The 17,374-nt window shown below is 36.7% G+C and overlaps 1 protein-coding gene across 4 annotated transcripts in view; it reads left to right on the plus strand.

The window, feature by feature from the left end:
• The window catches only part of ITPR2 (inositol 1,4,5-trisphosphate receptor type 2), a 501,862-nt gene that overhangs the window by 99,278 nt on the left and 385,210 nt on the right, over nucleotides 1–17,374 (plus strand). For all 4 annotated transcript variants that reach the window (XM_039240789.1, XM_039240790.1, XM_039240791.1 and 1 more), the window contains exons 3-9: nucleotides 721–836; nucleotides 1,619–1,705; nucleotides 3,669–3,827; nucleotides 9,213–9,311; nucleotides 9,583–9,666; nucleotides 9,965–10,111; nucleotides 12,967–13,062. In XM_039240789.1, the coding sequence (XP_039096720.1) occupies nucleotides 721–836; nucleotides 1,619–1,705; nucleotides 3,669–3,827; nucleotides 9,213–9,311; nucleotides 9,583–9,666; nucleotides 9,965–10,111; nucleotides 12,967–13,062 (788 nt within the window). The remainder of the gene's footprint in view (nucleotides 1–720; nucleotides 837–1,618; nucleotides 1,706–3,668; nucleotides 3,828–9,212; nucleotides 9,312–9,582; nucleotides 9,667–9,964; nucleotides 10,112–12,966; nucleotides 13,063–17,374) is intronic.

A 17,374-nucleotide genomic window follows, 5' to 3' on the forward strand; every position in this document is an offset into this window, starting at 1 on the left:
ATTAGTGTATGGAAGAATTGTTTACTCAAATTTTCAGTTTTCTCATTAAAAAGAAGAAAATACATTTAGCTTATTATTGACTTATATTGACTTTGAGATATCACCAACTATATTATTCCACTATGATTTCCTATCTTGATATTTAGTATCAAATTAGGACCATAATCTTAGTTTAGTGTTGTTGTTTTGCTTTGTTTTTCCTTATAACACACTGCGTCTCCGAGTTCCACACTATGTTCACCCCAGGTATGTGGAGACTTGGGCAATGGATGACTGAAATGTGTTTTGTTATAATTGATTGTTTCTACTTCTTGGATCACTTTGGCTGTCAAAGATACATACCATGAATAAATAATTAATGGTGCAAGGTCAGGTAAGGCAGTGAAAATCACTAGTCTCATTCTCTTCACTTTCTAAGACCAGGTATCCCATTATAATTAAGAAGTACCTTATAATGTCATGATTACATTGACTTGATTTTTAAATAAACCACACTAATGATGGTGTCCTTTAAAAAACTGAAACTAATGAAGAAGAGGGTATTTTAACAGTCTAAATAATTATTTGGAAAGGATGTTATGGGGGACTTTGAGTTGATTGGGAGATAGGCTCAATCTTCTTTCTACTCAGGGATTGGAAGATTTCAATGCTGGGCAATGAGAAAAATAAGAAATGCTGGTTGCCTTAGTTACAGTGTTTTTGTTTGTTGCTTTGTCATAGACTGCCTCTTTAAGGTGTGCCCTATGAACCGATATTCTGCCCAGAAACAATATTGGAAAGCTAAGCAAGCCAAACAGGGGAACCACACAGAGGCAGCCTTGCTGAAGAAATTACAGGTAAGGGCCAGGCTACCATTTGTCTGGCTTAGGCTAGACCAAGAATAGCAATAACAAGCAATCTGTTTTGTATCTTAGTGATTCCACTTGATGCACAGAGATTTTAGAATAGACATAGCAACACACTGAAAGTAGAAAAGACTTTTCAGTTATAGGGTGTGACCACTGATTTCTTGGCATGTAGCTAATAGATTTCTGCTGCTAGTTTTTAAGGTGTGCCACACAAATTCAAAGATTCATATCAAACTGGAAACCATTCAGAATCTCTGTAGGAGTATCAGATCCAGTTATATTTTACTTGGCATCATACTTAATTTTTTTCCTGAAAGACTAGAAAAAGAATTGAAAGTCTGTTGCTTTTGGTTTGGGCTGAATGTAAATTTGATAGAACTTAAATTTTGTGTTATTAAAATTCCTGTTACTTTCAGAATTGAAACTATTTTGAGACTTTTGAAATTCACCTACTGTTTTTATATTCTGTTTGGTTGTCTAACAGTATTCCTTCGGAAACTAGTTTTAGAAGACCAAAGAGCCTAGTACTTTTCTGAAATTTCCAACATAAAAGCATCCCAAGATATTTTTGGCCACATTTCAGCACTACCCTGAGAGAATGATCATATTCTATTATAATCATTTCGTTGTCGGTCCTACAACCCACCCAGCCCCAGGAGGAAAGCAATCAGCCTATTTTATTCATGGTTACAGTTTTTGTTCCTAAACTAATCCTTGTTGTACTCTGTTTGCTGTGTTTCCATGCTGAATATTTGCTAACCATTTTCCAGCATGCTGCGGAACTGGAACAAAAACAAAATGAATCAGAGAATAAGAAACTGTTGGGAGAAATTGTGAAATACAGTAATGTTATACAAGTAAGTCTATTTACTTTCTCTCTTAAAAAAAAAAAGGTGAATATTTTCTGGGTAATTTGTGTCTGTTAGGAATGCCAAGCCGCATTAAAATTTGGGCATACAACAACTTGTTCTTTGATGGGAATTATGGATATGATACTTTCAGTTGGTGTTCAGCACCGTATAGATGTTCGCGAATAAGTCTGGTGAGTATACCCATAAGGAAGTGTGCTTGTCTATATGTAGGTACATGTTTTTCCACCAAAGGAGGAAGACAGGGAAACATAATTTCTAAAGTTCTGTAGTAAGACCCTCCTTTAGAATTAGTGAGATTGACATGTAACATATGAAGCTTTATCTTTGCATTTTGTAGTGTTCATGTTATAGTTTGAGATGGGAATGGTCCTTGAGTTGTTACTAAAATATTTATTTCAATGATTTATCTCAGCTGCATTCCTCTCCTGTTCTTCACTTAGATCTTTGAGCTCTTTACTTGGCTATTTGTTAATATGTGCCCCACCTTGTTTCAAAAAGAATGGAAGGCATTTTCAAAAATACATACCACATACGATAAAATAGAAATAAATAAGTTGTTTGGGTCAAAGGGAAGATAGTGCTTAAATGAATAAGGTGAAGTCAGGGGGAGGCATGTTTATAAATACCATGTTTTAAAGGCTGGTCACCTTGGCTAGAAGCCTTTTGTTGCTCACTTTCCTCTATGGGAAACGTAATATACTATAGCGCTCACGTAGGAAGTCCTTAACATAGAACTAAGTCAAAGGTCTAGAAACCCAAATGTTCCCAGGAAGAAGACCAGAGAAGTATTCCTCCAATGAGAGCTCATAAAGAGGACACTGTTTCATATAGTAAGTGTTAGCCTTAACAACTTCCTTACAGAAAGCACTACAATGAGGTGTTTCATAGAGCTGTTTTAAAAAATAATATTGCCTGATGTTTTGTATTTTGCCAACGGCAAAATGCCAGTGCACAGGACCATCAAAGTGGCCCTCTGCTGGGACAAGATGAGGGCGCTAGAATCTGCAGCTCTCCGAATGTAGGACTTTATCTAATGAACGATGATACGATCAATACCTGTGGCATGGGTGGGTTGCATGTCCCTTGAGAAATTCTCCCTAAATGGAGTTTTTCTTAACCGAGTTTTGACCACAGTTAAGTGCCAGCAAGTGGAAGTAATGTTTCCTGTCAAGAACCTGAAGTGCAAATGCTTACATTACCAGTTAGGGGCCGAGCCATGTACTCTAACAAGGTGGATTCCAACAGAGTGGGGCTGGACCATGAGGGTTTCATTGGGTCATGAGATCATTTCTTTCTTATATTGTGGATATTGAAATGACCATTCTGTTTTGAAATGATTGTAATAATAGACAGGAAGATTATTTGTTTTAGCCTTCCTACTCAGTAGAATACTGTTTTGGAGACATTTTATAAATGGCATCCAAAAAGTCTGAGAAATGGCGTGTCCATGCTCATCTGAGAAGGGAAGTAGGATCGGCGAGCAGGGATTATTTAGGATGCAAAGCCTTCCTCTTTACACAGGAAGAAGAAGGGCTGTCCATGGCAAGGACGGTTAATAACACTAAGTGGTTTGGTGCATTATTTTAGTTTCTTGGTTATTTTTTAGTATATTCTGTTGTGTCTGTGCAAGAACTGAGAAAATGTGATTGGAATTTCCTGATCTCCTTTGGGAAGCTTGGTTTTATCCTATTATTTATCAGTAGATAAAAATGGTTCAGAGGTGTCCTCTGGTTTGATTTCACCATGTGCCAGTTGTGGGGTGGAGGTGAGGAGGATCCTGAAGAAAGTCAGCTTGGAAAGATGGTGAGTGTGAAGTGTGAAAAGAGCTCTTTTGTTTGCCTTGCACCCCAAGCGGAGTTATGTGGGCACAAGATGTACGTACAAACATACCCATGTAATTAACAGAGGACATCAAAGAGTAAAGGTGGTAATGTCTTTTTCCCTACAGCTACTACATATAAAAAGCAACAAGTATCTGACTGTCAACAAGAGATTACCTGCTTTATTGGAGAAGAATGCCATGCGTGTGTCCTTGGATGCTGCCGGCAATGAAGGGTCTTGGTTTTATATTCATCCCTTCTGGAAGCTGAGAAGCGAGGGTGACAATGTATGTAAAAATAAAATTAAGAGAGAAACAGTGTGTTCATAAAGACAATAATTCTTAACAAGTGAGAGAATCCAAGTAGCACAAAGAAAGGACACGTAGTTTTCAATCAATACATTCTTTTTATGGTCATATCTTTAATAGATTCAAAGTATTTATTTATGGTGCAAGTTGCACTTGGGAATCATGAAAAGACAAAATCCAGAGTAATTAAAAATCATCTTTCAGTTGGAATTCATGTGAAAGAATTTAAGTAAAGCTAACAGTAGCCTAATCTTTCAAAGGAGAAGTAGAGTTTGCTTCCTTTCTTAAGCAGGAGGGAGCATGGTTGTAATGAGAAAACTATGCTTAGGAAATGTTGCTTATCCCTTTGAATTAATGGAGTAATGCAATCATTATGACAGTATTTCACTTACTGGCTCTATGGGCAGCTGTTTACAGTCTATACATCTTAAAGATGCATAATGTATAAGGAGTTATAGACGGGCACTTGCTTGTTGGTGACAGTATTGAAAATATGTTTTGGAATACATGTATGTTGTATCATGTAGATTTTAGCAGCTGCTAAAGTATTTTCTGCTAGAAAATTTATAATGAAAATTATGTGAAATGATCCAATAGGATACATTGTTATTTATTTTCACTTGTACTAAATAAAGTAGCAAGTGATAGTCCCTAGCACATAGGAAATTTCGCTCAATAAATGCTGAATAACTTTCATAAATAGAATAGTTTGCAAATATTGGGTCATGTGATCAAGAACATAGTTGTGATTTAAAAAAAAATAACATTATAAAATCCAAGCAACATAAAAATATAATTATTCTGACAGCTTTCTCAGTACTTTGATTACATTTTAAATATGTTTTGGATATTTCCTGTCCTAGAAATGTCCTCTTTTATAGTGAATCTATTTTTCCAGTGAATTTTGAAATATACATTCAATTCCACAGGATGCCAGCTTCATGGTTTAATTTGGTTAATAAATTATCTGATGATACCCTTTTTAGGTAAGGTTTGAGAGACGCATGGCATGCAGGAATGTAGCGCACTTTAAGTCTTGTGTTGGATTCCTTAAAAGTCCTACTTGTTTATTTTTTGGCATCAAGTGATGTGTGCTGTGAGCATGATATACATTTTAATTTTGGTAGGTAGTTAATTACAATCAACTCTCAATTATTTAGAGACTGATTATGCAGCTTACAAACAACCTATGTCTTTTGGTACCCATTCTCGTAATGCTTGCTTCCCTCTCTGGTCCTCCACTGAGTAGTGTCCCTGGCATGAAATCAATGCTTCAAAAAAAGCAAAGCCTGAGCTCAAGTTCTGAGGGAATATGAGGAAATGATTGGATAAATTCGGGCCTTTAGATTAACTCTGGATTTTATTAATTCATTGTTTGTTTATTCATTCATTCTATCTATTTCTCTCCCTGCTTCCAGATGCCTTTATAGGATTGACTGAGAGTTGAATGTAATGAACTATTCCAAGTAATTAGTTGTCTTGGGCTCGGGGGGTCCTACCACCTAAACACTCCATCTTGGTAAAATGGACAATGAAATTATTAAGTGCAATGTAGAAATCCTTATATAAATGTGCTCCATAAAAGCATGGCTTAAACAACCTTCCACATTGCTTTTTGCCGTAACAGCTCACTGTTTTTGCTCACCACTATGTAGCTATTGTGTGTGATTAAGGTTGCTGTGAAAACATAAGCACACCCATAGCCCTCTCTTTGCCACTTAAATATATTGCAATGCTCATTTTCTTCCCTAGGAGTAGGTGGCACTCCCTAGCAGTAAGTTTCATTCTAAAATTCTAAAATGTAGGAAATGCTGTCATGTCATAGCAAATGATTTAATTATTACTGATTTTCCTTAAGAGTGGATTAAGCTAAGAAGACATTGAAAAGTTCAAAGGACTTTTAAAATTATACGTTACTATTTAGCAATTAGTAAGTTGTGATTTAGGTCGTAAGTATCCAATAAGGTGTTTGGTGACTGAAATGAAACTTAAGAATGAGGCTGATGAGGGGCGCCTGGGTGGCTCAGTTGTTTGGGCTTCTGACTTCATCAGGTTATGATCTCGCAGTTTATGAGTTCGAGCCCCATGTTGGGTTCACTGCTATACTCTCTCTCTAAAAAATAAACAAACATTAAAAAATAAAAAGAATGAAGCTGATGATAGTCTGGGGAGAAAAATGCTCATATTCCCACTTACGTCATATCTTACAGAATTGTCAGTTAGATGGTTTTTGGGGAAAAATAGATCCATGGACCCCTCAATTTGCAGCTGTATAGAAGCTCTTCCTTGCTGTTGAATAGTTTAGAAAGTCATTGGGGATAGCAGAGTATGTAAATATTTCATTTTTATTTATTTTCTCATGATTTAGTGTTTTTTTTTTAATTTTCAACTTTGATTTAAGAAGTTGTTCGTACTTTTTCTTGATGGTAGATTTTAAAAAGGAGAAAAGCCTAGATCTTCCTCCAGTCGAGAGAAAAATTCAACTCTTAGGGAAAGAGCCTCTTCAAATAGCAAGTAGATTTTGCTATTTTGCAAAAGTAGGTCTCTTGGAAATCTAGCAAAGGTAGGACTAGATGCCTGGTGTTTTGGTTTTTACTGCAATGTTCTTTTCACCATGCCAGATGCTACTTCAGAAGAAAGGTGGCTGCCAGTGATATTATGTTGCTCTTTATTTTCAGTAAAATCTCAACTTGAATCTTACATGACTGTCGCATAGAATCAACAAAAGTGCTTTTGGAATAGGAATTTTTAAAAGATGCTTTTGTACTAGGGTGAGTGTGACATGGCAGAAAATGATTGCAACCTCAAGTTCTGTGTTAAATACATAGCATCTGGAAGGCATCCGACCACATCGGTGGATCAGACCCATGCTACACCGCATTCCATATTTACCAATTTATCCAATTAGGTGTAAATTCCCCAAGAACAGGGACTATTTCTCACATGTTTGTATGCTTTGGCACCTCTTACTATTCTTTTTATTTCTTTTGATTAGCATTTTGTCCATTTCATTTGCAAGTTTTTTTGGTTTGTTTGTTTTTGTTCTTTTTGTTTGGTTGTTTTCAGCTTGGTTAATCAAAGTAACCAAGTTCTTATGAACCCTTGGTGCCTGGAACATTTTGGCTATATGACTGGTCTCTTAAAAATATACAGTTTAAGACTTTACGGGTAGCGTTTTGAAGTAGATAGAACATATGGATTGCCCAAAGCTTACAGAAAAGTATTCTAAAATAGTAAAACTTAGGTAAGTGGATATAGGTGCAAATGAAAATATTCTTTTCATTGAAAGGACATAGCTAAAATATATCATTATATTTAGTATCTTATTGGCTAATATTTATATGATGCAGACAAGAATGACATTGTAAACCAAATCCAGTTGCTTTTTAAGAAATTAGAAGATCAGACACAGCACTGGCAAGATGTGTATTAAGTCCCAGTAATCATAGTGTGGATAACGACATGGACTTCTTCCTGGCTCTGGGAGTTAGAGCCACTGTGGTGTCATGTGCAATAAGAAGTGTGTGTGTGTGTGTGTGTGTGAGAGAGAGAGAGAGAGTTGTGAAAGGGGATGTTGGATATATGTTTATGTCATGTTGGCTTTTGTATGTTTTTTTAAATTAAAACTACTCACCAATTTTGGCTCATAGATAGAAAGCAATATAAAGATGTTTCACCGAAAGTCTCTTATCCTTTTTTTCTATCTCCCCAGTTTTTGCCCCCTGCCCTACAGTTAACCTCTGGAAAGATTTCTTATGCATGTGCTCTTTCTCCTTCCCTCCCCTTTTTACACAAATAGAGCCCACTTTGCTTCCTCACCCTCTCACTTAACACTTTTCTTGATGGTATTCCCTTATCTGCGCATAGAGAGCTTCTATGGTGGCTTTTGTGAGTCAGGCACCGGCATCCGACTAATGATGGACTTGAAAGGCGGGTGATGAACAGAGACCAATCTGTGAGAGACCAATTCTAGAAGCTACTTTTGCAAACTAAGAACAATTTCCCTTTGCTTAAATAGTGAGCTTGAAGCTCCTCTATCGTATTTGAATCTCCAGATATAGTTTGTGACAGCAGTACTATGTGTAAATGTAGACTTCCTGTATATAACCCATAAAATCTTATTTTATATTGGAAATATGAAATTATGTTCCAGAAAGTCTCGGCCTAGGTTAAGATACAGGAAGAAGTTTTGTTTATTCTTATGTTCTGAGTCCTGATTTGCTTTTCAGTTTTCTGTTAATGTATTCTCATATTCATTTAGTACAAAATATGCAAAGAGAAGGTATTGGTTTTCATTTCTGAGATGGTAAGCAATTTTATATGAGAATTGAGAGTATAGGTTCTACAGAAATAAGCTTTCTAATGGATTGTCACAAGAGAGACTATAATAACTCTAAAATTAAACTGTTCCTTATTATCACTAGGAAAGCATAACTTTATTTCCTGCAATTTGAGGTATGAATAGAAATTCTTGAGGATAAGTTGGACATTGTTAATGATAACAAAAATGAAAAATCAACTTAGACTTACTCCTCTACAGCGTTTCTACTCACACAATTTTTAAAAATTTTATGTATATTTTAATTAAGTGATTAATTAAGTTTTTTTAAGTGATATCTACTCCTAACATGGGGCTCAAACTTCTGACCCTGAGTTCAAGGGTTGCATTCTCTACAGATTGAGCTAGTCTGTCAGTAGAGTCAATTTTTTTTAGCTAATTAAAAAAAAATGAATACCAAGTTTAAAGAGCAATATTAGTTTTGGATATTTAAGATAAAAGTCAACCAGGTGCTCAAGGAGCAAACAATAAACATATTTCTGCCAGGTCATACCTAATGTGCATTTCCTGAATCCAGATGGCATTAGCATGTTTAATAGATTTCTGAGATTGTGGGAAAGACCAAATTTAACAGACTTGTTTTTAATTCCCTAGATAATACACATATATGGCATTTTCTCCTTGCACTTGAAGTGGTTCAAATATTTAGGCAGATTGATTGTTTGTGGCGGATGCATTCACTCTCTCTGCTGTGCACATGGCATAAGAACCTCGTGTTGAGGCGTAATGTCCTATTTATTGACATTTAAAAAGTTCTTACTGAAATGGGAGACTAATAAGAAAAGGATCTACAGTAGATTTCTGAATCCAGGCTGATAAGCATTATAAACATGATTACATGATCATTAATCAGAAAACATTTTACCTTAAAGAGAAAAAGAACTGAACTAAGATTTGTGTGGAGGACAAACTGAAATTTGTATGTTAGGTCAATATCAAGGACTTCTGTGCAGTTATTTTTAGCTTCATATAAAGCACCACGGATCTGCTCAGTGTCACAGTTGCAACTTATTTCTGATTCCTAGATTGTCGTAGGCGACAAAGTTGTTTTGATGCCCGTGAATGCAGGACAACCACTACATGCCAGCAACATAGAGCTTCTCGATAATCCAGGGTGTAAAGAGGTAAGTTCAGGAGGAAAGAAAATGAATTTGTTTATATTCATTGTGAGAAAAAAACGTCATGTAGCTTCATTTATTGTTTTCATGAGCATAACTCCAGTTATGGTAATTAATATTTCTAAGACCCATGTAGATAATGATTGCTAGTTTTGGATGGTGTTTGTGTTGAAGTACATACCTCATTGTCCAAAGTTATCTTTTTTCTCATTTTACCTGTTGGAGGAATAATTTCTGGAATGCGTAGTTTCATAACTTAATGTTTCTTCATTAATAGGTGAATGCTGTTAATTGCAACACTAGCTGGAAAATCACTTTATTCATGAAATATAGTTCCTATCGAGAGGATGTACTAAAAGGAGTAAGTATGTGGTACATGGAACATTTGCCAGAAGCATTGAAGGTAGTCTTACTGAACTTCTATATGCAAAACCTGTATATTCACTAGCATTCATACTTCAGAAGATGGTTATAGACCTTAATACTCACCATGAGTGTTTCATTGAGTTTTCCTCTTTTTGGAATGTATAAATAATCATTAAAAGCCAAGTAATTAGCATAAGGGTACAGAGATAAAAGCCAGAAAGAGACATCTGCTTCTTAGGTCTATTTGTTCAGAATTTTTTTGGAAATACAGTTTGATTTTCCTGTTTTCCTAGGGTGATGTTGTTAGGTTGTTTCATGCAGAACAAGAGAAGTTTCTGACTTGTGATGAATATGAGAAAAAACAACACATTTTCCTTCGTACAACCTTGCGTCAATCAGCCACTTCTGCTACTAGTTCCAAAGCACTCTGGGAAATAGAGGTGTGTAAATATTTTTGGATTTTAGTAAGTATTTATGTAAAAATCCCTGGATTTACCAGTCTGATTATTTTATTATATAAATAATATATAAGCATCATTTATGATAAATTGATAAAAGACTAATATTTGTGAACTAACTTATCCTCTTAATTACTGTGATCAATTTGAAATGTTACTACTTCCTTTACCTATCCTTTCTGAGGCATCTCTCTTCCTCCCTCTCTCTCTCCACTAGAAATAGATAAAGCATTAAAAAAAAATAAAGATAGATATCAGAACCATACAGTAACTGAGAAGAACATTTATTTCTTCAGGGGATGCCATTTTTATTGGAATGAGGAGATCCATAGTTAAGAGTTCATCCATCCTTTGAAAAGTCATTGCCAATATGGTAGTAATTAAGAAAATGTGAGGTATGGATTTTTCTTTAAAGGATCTTTCTGTACCGTAGAAATAAGATAGATGGAATTCCCTATGAACAAACCACATTTGATAAGTTACATCCTCATGTAATGGACATCTAAGCCGATAGCAGTGGTTTGCAATTATTTGAAACCTATCATCCTCTTTCACAGCATGTATTCTGTGGTACTTCCTTTAATATCTTAAAATAAAACTCATAAATAGGTAATATTATTTATAGATTTTCATGATTCAAAATTAATAAAATGCCTAAATTTCAAAATAAGAAAAGGAAAGTAATTTATAATAAAATAATATGTATTTTAACATGTAAATAATTGCTTTAGAAGGTGTAATATTTGTACCTATCTTGAATAAATGCATTTGGATTTGAAAGAGGTGGTAGAAGATGAAACTCAGAAGACATTCTTTGCAAGTACAGGAAAATGAAAGAGCAGAGACAAATGTGGCCCTTTGAATTATATCTTGTATTAGGAGAAGTAATAACAGAACATACTTATTTGTATGTTTGATGAACAGAAGAGGGAAATAACCATATTGAAAGAGGGGTAACAGCACACATTACAGAGTATTGAAACAGAAAATGAGGAAGTATGATGTTTATTCCAGCGAGCTGACCCTGAATTATAAATGTAATATCAAAATAATTCTGTAAGTTACAACATGGTTTAGAATAGATATGAAATAGTACAAAAACCATATTTCCTATCTTTATTTTTATTATTTAAAAACATTTTTAAAAAGTTCATTTATTTATTTTGAGAGAGGGAGAGAGAAAAAGAGAGAAGCTCTATTTTACTTTTCTCTGCTTTCTGTTCCAATGGAATGACTTCAGAACCCTGTTGGTGAGGCTTCCCACCCTTGGGATACGGGTCACTTAGGAGGCTATGACTTGCAGGATTTTTGTATCTTGGCCAATGCCTGATAATGCCAAGATCAGTCTTCCAAAATCATTGTGATAAATGATAACACCGTCCTTTCTGTATCTCTAAATTGTCCCCTAGGGAGCTGCACTAGCATTGCTAGATGTATGTATAGGAGAGGAGTTCTTAGTCTGGGATCTGTGGTGAGCTTCAAGTTATTTGCCAACCTCCAGCAGTTGTGTACAAAATGTGTGCATGTACGTGAGACAACCGATAGATTTGATCCATCTCAAAGGTATCAATGCCTTAGCCAAAGGAGTTAGAGTGTAGTCAGTGTGATTTGCAAAGGATTTGTGGAAGAAGTTTGATTTGATAGCTTTGAAGATGGGTAGGGTTTTGATCATAGGGAGAGTGTTTTTAAGAGTTCATCCACTTTGAAGTATTTTCATAATTATTATCTTACTTGAGCTATCAGAGGAGGGGAGGACCTAGAAGCTGGGGTCTAGCAAAAAGTATTAGAACGTTCTATATAGCAGCACCCAGTATTTGAGGCTGAGGTCAGGAGTCCAAGGGTGGTAGGCATTAACAAAAAGAAGGTAACCTGTTGGGAGAATAATGAAAAGTTCCCCTGGTACTTAATGTTCAAAACAATCTTGTGAATTAAAATCATTTGGACATGATGGAACTGGCTTGAAGATGTTCAGTTGCTTCTAGTGATCATACCCTAGTACTTGGCAGAGCTGGGGCTCAAATGCAGTCCTCTTCAGTCTGTAGAGCCTAAGATCTGCTGCTGCGCACCAGGCCACCTGGCATTAGCAGCTGCTTCAGACCATCTTCTTTTATTCTCAGGGAGCCTGGTGGCTCAGCGTCTGGGGCAAAACCAGTTCCCAGGACAGGTAGGAAAGGACATGGTATTAGTGAAAAAGCATCCGCAGAAAGGGCCAGGAATTAAGTCGGTGGAGAAAGCTCCAGGCTTTCGCATTTTGGTGCTCTCTGTCTGGAATGATATTTTCTAATCTCTACGTGATTGTTCATTCTTACCCTGCGGGTTTCAGCTCCCATGTCATCTTCCAGTGGCCGGTGCTAATCGCTACATCTGAAGAAGTCTTCCCTCCGGACTCTGTCATGCGCTCTGTTTATTTCCTCCTAGCACTTGCCAAATCTTATGTATTGAAAGCTCTAGTCTTACTCATTGCTGTGTCCCTATTGCCTACAAGAGTCCTTGGTGCATCGTAAGCTTTTAATAGGATTTGTTGAAAGAATATTTGAGTAACAAATGGGGAAAAACCCCACAGCATTTCCAGTTCTTGCCTGGGAAACCTGTCTCTTGGAGGAAAGCTGTATTTGTACATTTAAGGCACGAGCATCATGCATTGAGTTAACTGTTAGGTCTTTTGCTCATTTGTGGGGAATTTTGTTTTTCTGCCACACTGTCCTCTTATGAAAACATATATTAGATTCTACAAGTTAGTATTAACAGGTGAGCACTTTGTATAAACTGTTGGCATTTGCTTGCCAGCAACGTGAATATCTTTTAGCCTTTATTGTTGTTGCTCTTTTTCTCTGTAGGTAGTTCATCATGACCCATGCCGTGGGGGTGCTGGACAATGGAACAGCTTGTTCAGATTTAAACACCTCGCAACTGGGAACTATTTAGCCGCAGAGGTAAGACTAATAAATAGAGTACTATTAAATCTCTGACTCTGAAAAAGTGACATAAGCCATTAGACTCTCCAGAAGTTGCTTTATTTGTAGGAACAGTCATTATACAAAATTTGATTATTGCCTATTGGGATCTGGGCTGGCATATAAATTATTCTTAAAATGTAAATATTAATTGAAGCCTTTGTCTTTTTAAGGCAAATAATCTTTGTCTTAAAAATGAAAACAAGAGTAACAAGAGAACAATGGTGGTTGGTTTCCTTGAAGGTCAAGGGCAAGAGAGTATCTGATTTGCATATGTATGCGATTCAGTCTAAACTTTTGTTTTTAGCTACATTCTTTCAGAGTGTCTACATTGGAGAGGCGATCAATTCATTGTTGGTGTCCTAGAGCCTTGATAGTTTCAGGCCATTTTCACTGAAACTCCTTTCCCTGGTGGGTGGCTTTTATTGTTCAAACTGTCGCAGAGGAAAGACATTTCTTCTTGAGACACTGAACTATCCTCAAACTGCTAATGAAAATGGTAACAACAAACAAGGTCTTTTCTTTCTTCATTGAAAGCATGTTGACGATCAGGTAGATATGAAGAGTGGGAGGAATCAACAGGATAGATGTTTTAACTAAAGTTTGGTTATCAAATGTAAAAATAATTTTGAAGATACTTGTTTTTTAGATGTATGAAAATATCCATTCATTCTACTCCCCTCAAGTCTGTATCTATTTTTCAATTTCGAGTTTCTTCTGGGATTCTAAACCAGAATTTTCCCTTAGAATTTTTACTATGACTTATCTAACTTGTAGTTTTTGGATGTGAGGGAAGATAAGGAAGTGGGGATGCAAAAGTGAGGAGAAAAAGGTATGGGAGACAGGACGTTTCTGTAAACATGCTGGTCCCTGCCTAAACCAGCCCCCAACACCCTTACCCTTTACATCCTATTAATCTGGAGTAATTTTCTTCATAGTACTTACCACTCTCTGACTCATTGTGCATTTTATTTTTCGACATTCTCTGTCAAAATGTATGCTCTCTGAAAGCAGGGGTTTTTATTTTTTTATTTAATTTTTATTTTTTACATCACCACTGTGTTCCCAGCATTTAGGGAGCATTTGATGAGTACTTTTTGAAGGAATGAATGAATGAATACAAAGAAGCTATGCAGTCTTCTGCAAGCTTAGAGGATGGGAAGAAGATTTTGGGATTTGTATTTAAGAGGCATTTGGAGCCATATTTGCACAAATTAATCTCTCTAAGCTCTAATTTCCTCCTCTGTAAAATGAGGATAATCACAATATTCATACAATACAAGTATTAAGAGAATTAAATAGGGTAAAGTGCGTGGCATAATGTGTGGCTCATGGTGGATGTCCGGTAAGTGGTGCCAGTATGATTGATTTTATTATGAGAAATAGGGATTACTCCTACTTTTATAAATATCTGACTTACTATTATTTAGGAATCTGTTCAAATAATGGAAATACAGCTTTGCAATTTATGGGCTGTTGATACCACGAATGTTTTGAAGTAACTTTGTTGAGAAGTAATGCTTTGATGTAAAATTAAAGAGTAAGGTGGAGAATCTTGTCTAAAATAAGAATTAGAAGAGTCTACAAGATGTCCTATAAAAGATAAGAAATTAGATTTAAAATTCTCTTGGATCTGGTGTTAGTGACTCTTTTCCATAATTCAGCTTTCAGTCAATGGCTGTGGTAACTACTGACATTCTCTAGAAAGCTGACATGGTTACACATTATTAGTTTTCTGAGTTAATTTCTGCAATTAAAACTTGCATCGTTGATAATTCAAATGACTAGATTATTGAGAATTAAATTGCTTACTAACTTTAATGAAGATCTAAGACCTCAATACATAAAGGAGTTCATTAAAAATTGAAAAATAGAAAGCAGCTCATTCCTTGAAAAGAATTTGAAAGACTCTTTTCATTCTATCTCTAGAGGATATGACTTTAAATGCCAGACGCTCTTTTGTCCATTAACGATTCTGGTGTACTTGTAGGATCTCTTCTTTGACCTTTAATACTTGAGATAGTATCTATATTTTAGGACAAGGTGAGAGAAGGAGAATTAAACATTAAATACATATCTGAAAATTGAAAACTAGGAACTTATTTTCTACTGATTTTAACAGAATGGGTGCTTCTGTGTAGTATTCTAACTCAAAAGAAGAATTAGCCTCAGAATATTGGCATCCATAGGTTGGCATTTTATATTTCATATGTCATCTCAGGTCAGATGAGGTTCTGGTGCAGTCACATCTCAGCACGCTTGTCATACGATGTGAAAGTGTCTGCAGGTGTGGCAAAACCGCAGCGACTGTAGTCTTGATAAAAAAATCGATTTCCAGTTCCAGTTCCACAACAGGTGGATATAGCCTCTGACAGCAGTTAAAAAACGTTGGGGCAGCTGGGTGGCTCAGTTCGTTAAGCATCTGACTTTGGCTCAGGTCATGATCTCATGGTTCATGAGTTTGAGCCCTGCGTCGGGCTCTGTGCTGACAGCTCGGAGCCTAGAATCTGCCTCAGCTTCTTTGTCTCCCTCTCTCTCTCTCTGCCCCACCCAACCACTTGCACTCTCTCCCATTCTTAAAAATTAGTAAATAAACATTTAAAAAGGAAGAAAAAACAATGCTTATCCTTTTTATCATATTGCTTTTTAAAAATGCTCAGGTCTTTAATTTCAAATCATTATTCATGTCGTTGAGGTATGGGTAGGAGTTCCCAGCATGTAGATTTGTAACTTTTTAGCCTTATTTGTTTTGTTTTATTGGACCCTTATTTATAGGAGAGAAAAGGCTCTATGGCTTTTATTCATTTTGCTTTTTCAGTTTCATCTTTTTAAAAAAATTTTTTTAATGTTTTATTTATTTCTGAGAGAGAGACAGTGTGAGCAGGGGAGGGTCAGAGAGAGAGGGAGATACAGAATCTGAAGCAGGCTCCAGGATCTGAGCTGTCAGCACAGAGCCCAATACGGGGCTCGAACCCACGAACCGTGAGGTCATGACCTGACCCAAAGTCGGACGCTTAACCGACTGAGCCATCCAGGCGCCCCCAGTTTCATCTTTAATATCTAGATACTACCTAAACAATAAGACACACATAATAATAGGACGTTGAAAATATAAGAGTTGGGAATAATTATTTTTGGAATTCGTAGCAGCAAAAGACAACTTGGTTAAGATTTCATACCACCTTTAACATATACTTTTTAAGTGCCTGATAAATGCAGATTATGGTAGGGAATGCTGCAGGTAAGGAAGGAAGCAGACGAGTAAGTCTCTGCCTTCAAAGAATTGACCTTTGAATTTGGAACACAATATACAATAAATGGCTATAGGATGGTCAGAGGCAGGATCATGTCAGGCAGGTGGAGTTGTCAGGTAAGCCAAAGGAGGCTCTTGCTTGGGGTGAACTTTTCCCTGGTTCTCCAATAGAGAAGCAGAAAGAAAATCAAGGAGGCACAGACAGGGTCATGGAATGTCCAGTCATTGGTAGACAATGTAAAAGGGGAGGCTTGGCTCAAGGAGAGGGGTTCTAAAAGGAATTATTGAGTGACAGATCGCTTTGCTTGAAGATTTTGATTGGAAGGTTTGGATCTGATCTAATTAGTGATAGGAATAGCGTTTGGAATAGTTACCTTAGATGCTGGGACTGGACAGCTATTTGCAAACGTTTGGTAGACACCAGTGATGTCACCAGAAAATCTGATTTCCGCCCTCGGTATAGTGTGATACGTGTATCATAGCGAGAGGAAGAGTGGTGTGCTGATAGGGAAGCACTAAGGAGCCAGGGAGGTACAAGGAATGATGAAACGGCTAGAGGAGTTGCTGCTGATGGATGAGTATGGCAGGTGGGCAGGAGAGAGAGTGTGCAGGCTGTGAGGCAAGGGGGTGTGTGGTATTGTGCAAACTAGTTTTACATGGATAATACATATGTGTATCACCCATAGGATATGTGTGAGTTTGGGGGTGGTGCTAGAAGGTGGGACAGCCAGAAATGTAGGGCAGCTGATTGTTTTCAGGCCATATATATTAAGTTAAGGAGAATTGGTTTTTGGGGCGCCTGGGTGGCTCAGTCAATTGAACGTCTGACTTCAGCTCAGGTCATGATCTCACCACTCGTGGGTTTGAGTCCCTCATCGGGCTCTGTGCTAACAGCTCAGAGCCTGGATCCTGCTTCGGATACTGTGTCTCCCTCTCTCTGCCCCTCCCATGCTCATGCTCTGTCTCTCTCTGTGTCTTAATAGTAAATAAATGTTAACAAAAAAAATTTAAGAAAATAGAGAATTGGCTTTATTTTGA

Source organism: Hyaena hyaena, unplaced genomic scaffold (genome assembly GCF_003009895.1).
Source record: "Hyaena hyaena isolate Hyena2069 unplaced genomic scaffold, ASM300989v1 scaffold_182, whole genome shotgun sequence".
Classification (NCBI taxonomy): Eukaryota; Metazoa; Chordata; class Mammalia; order Carnivora; family Hyaenidae; genus Hyaena; species Hyaena hyaena.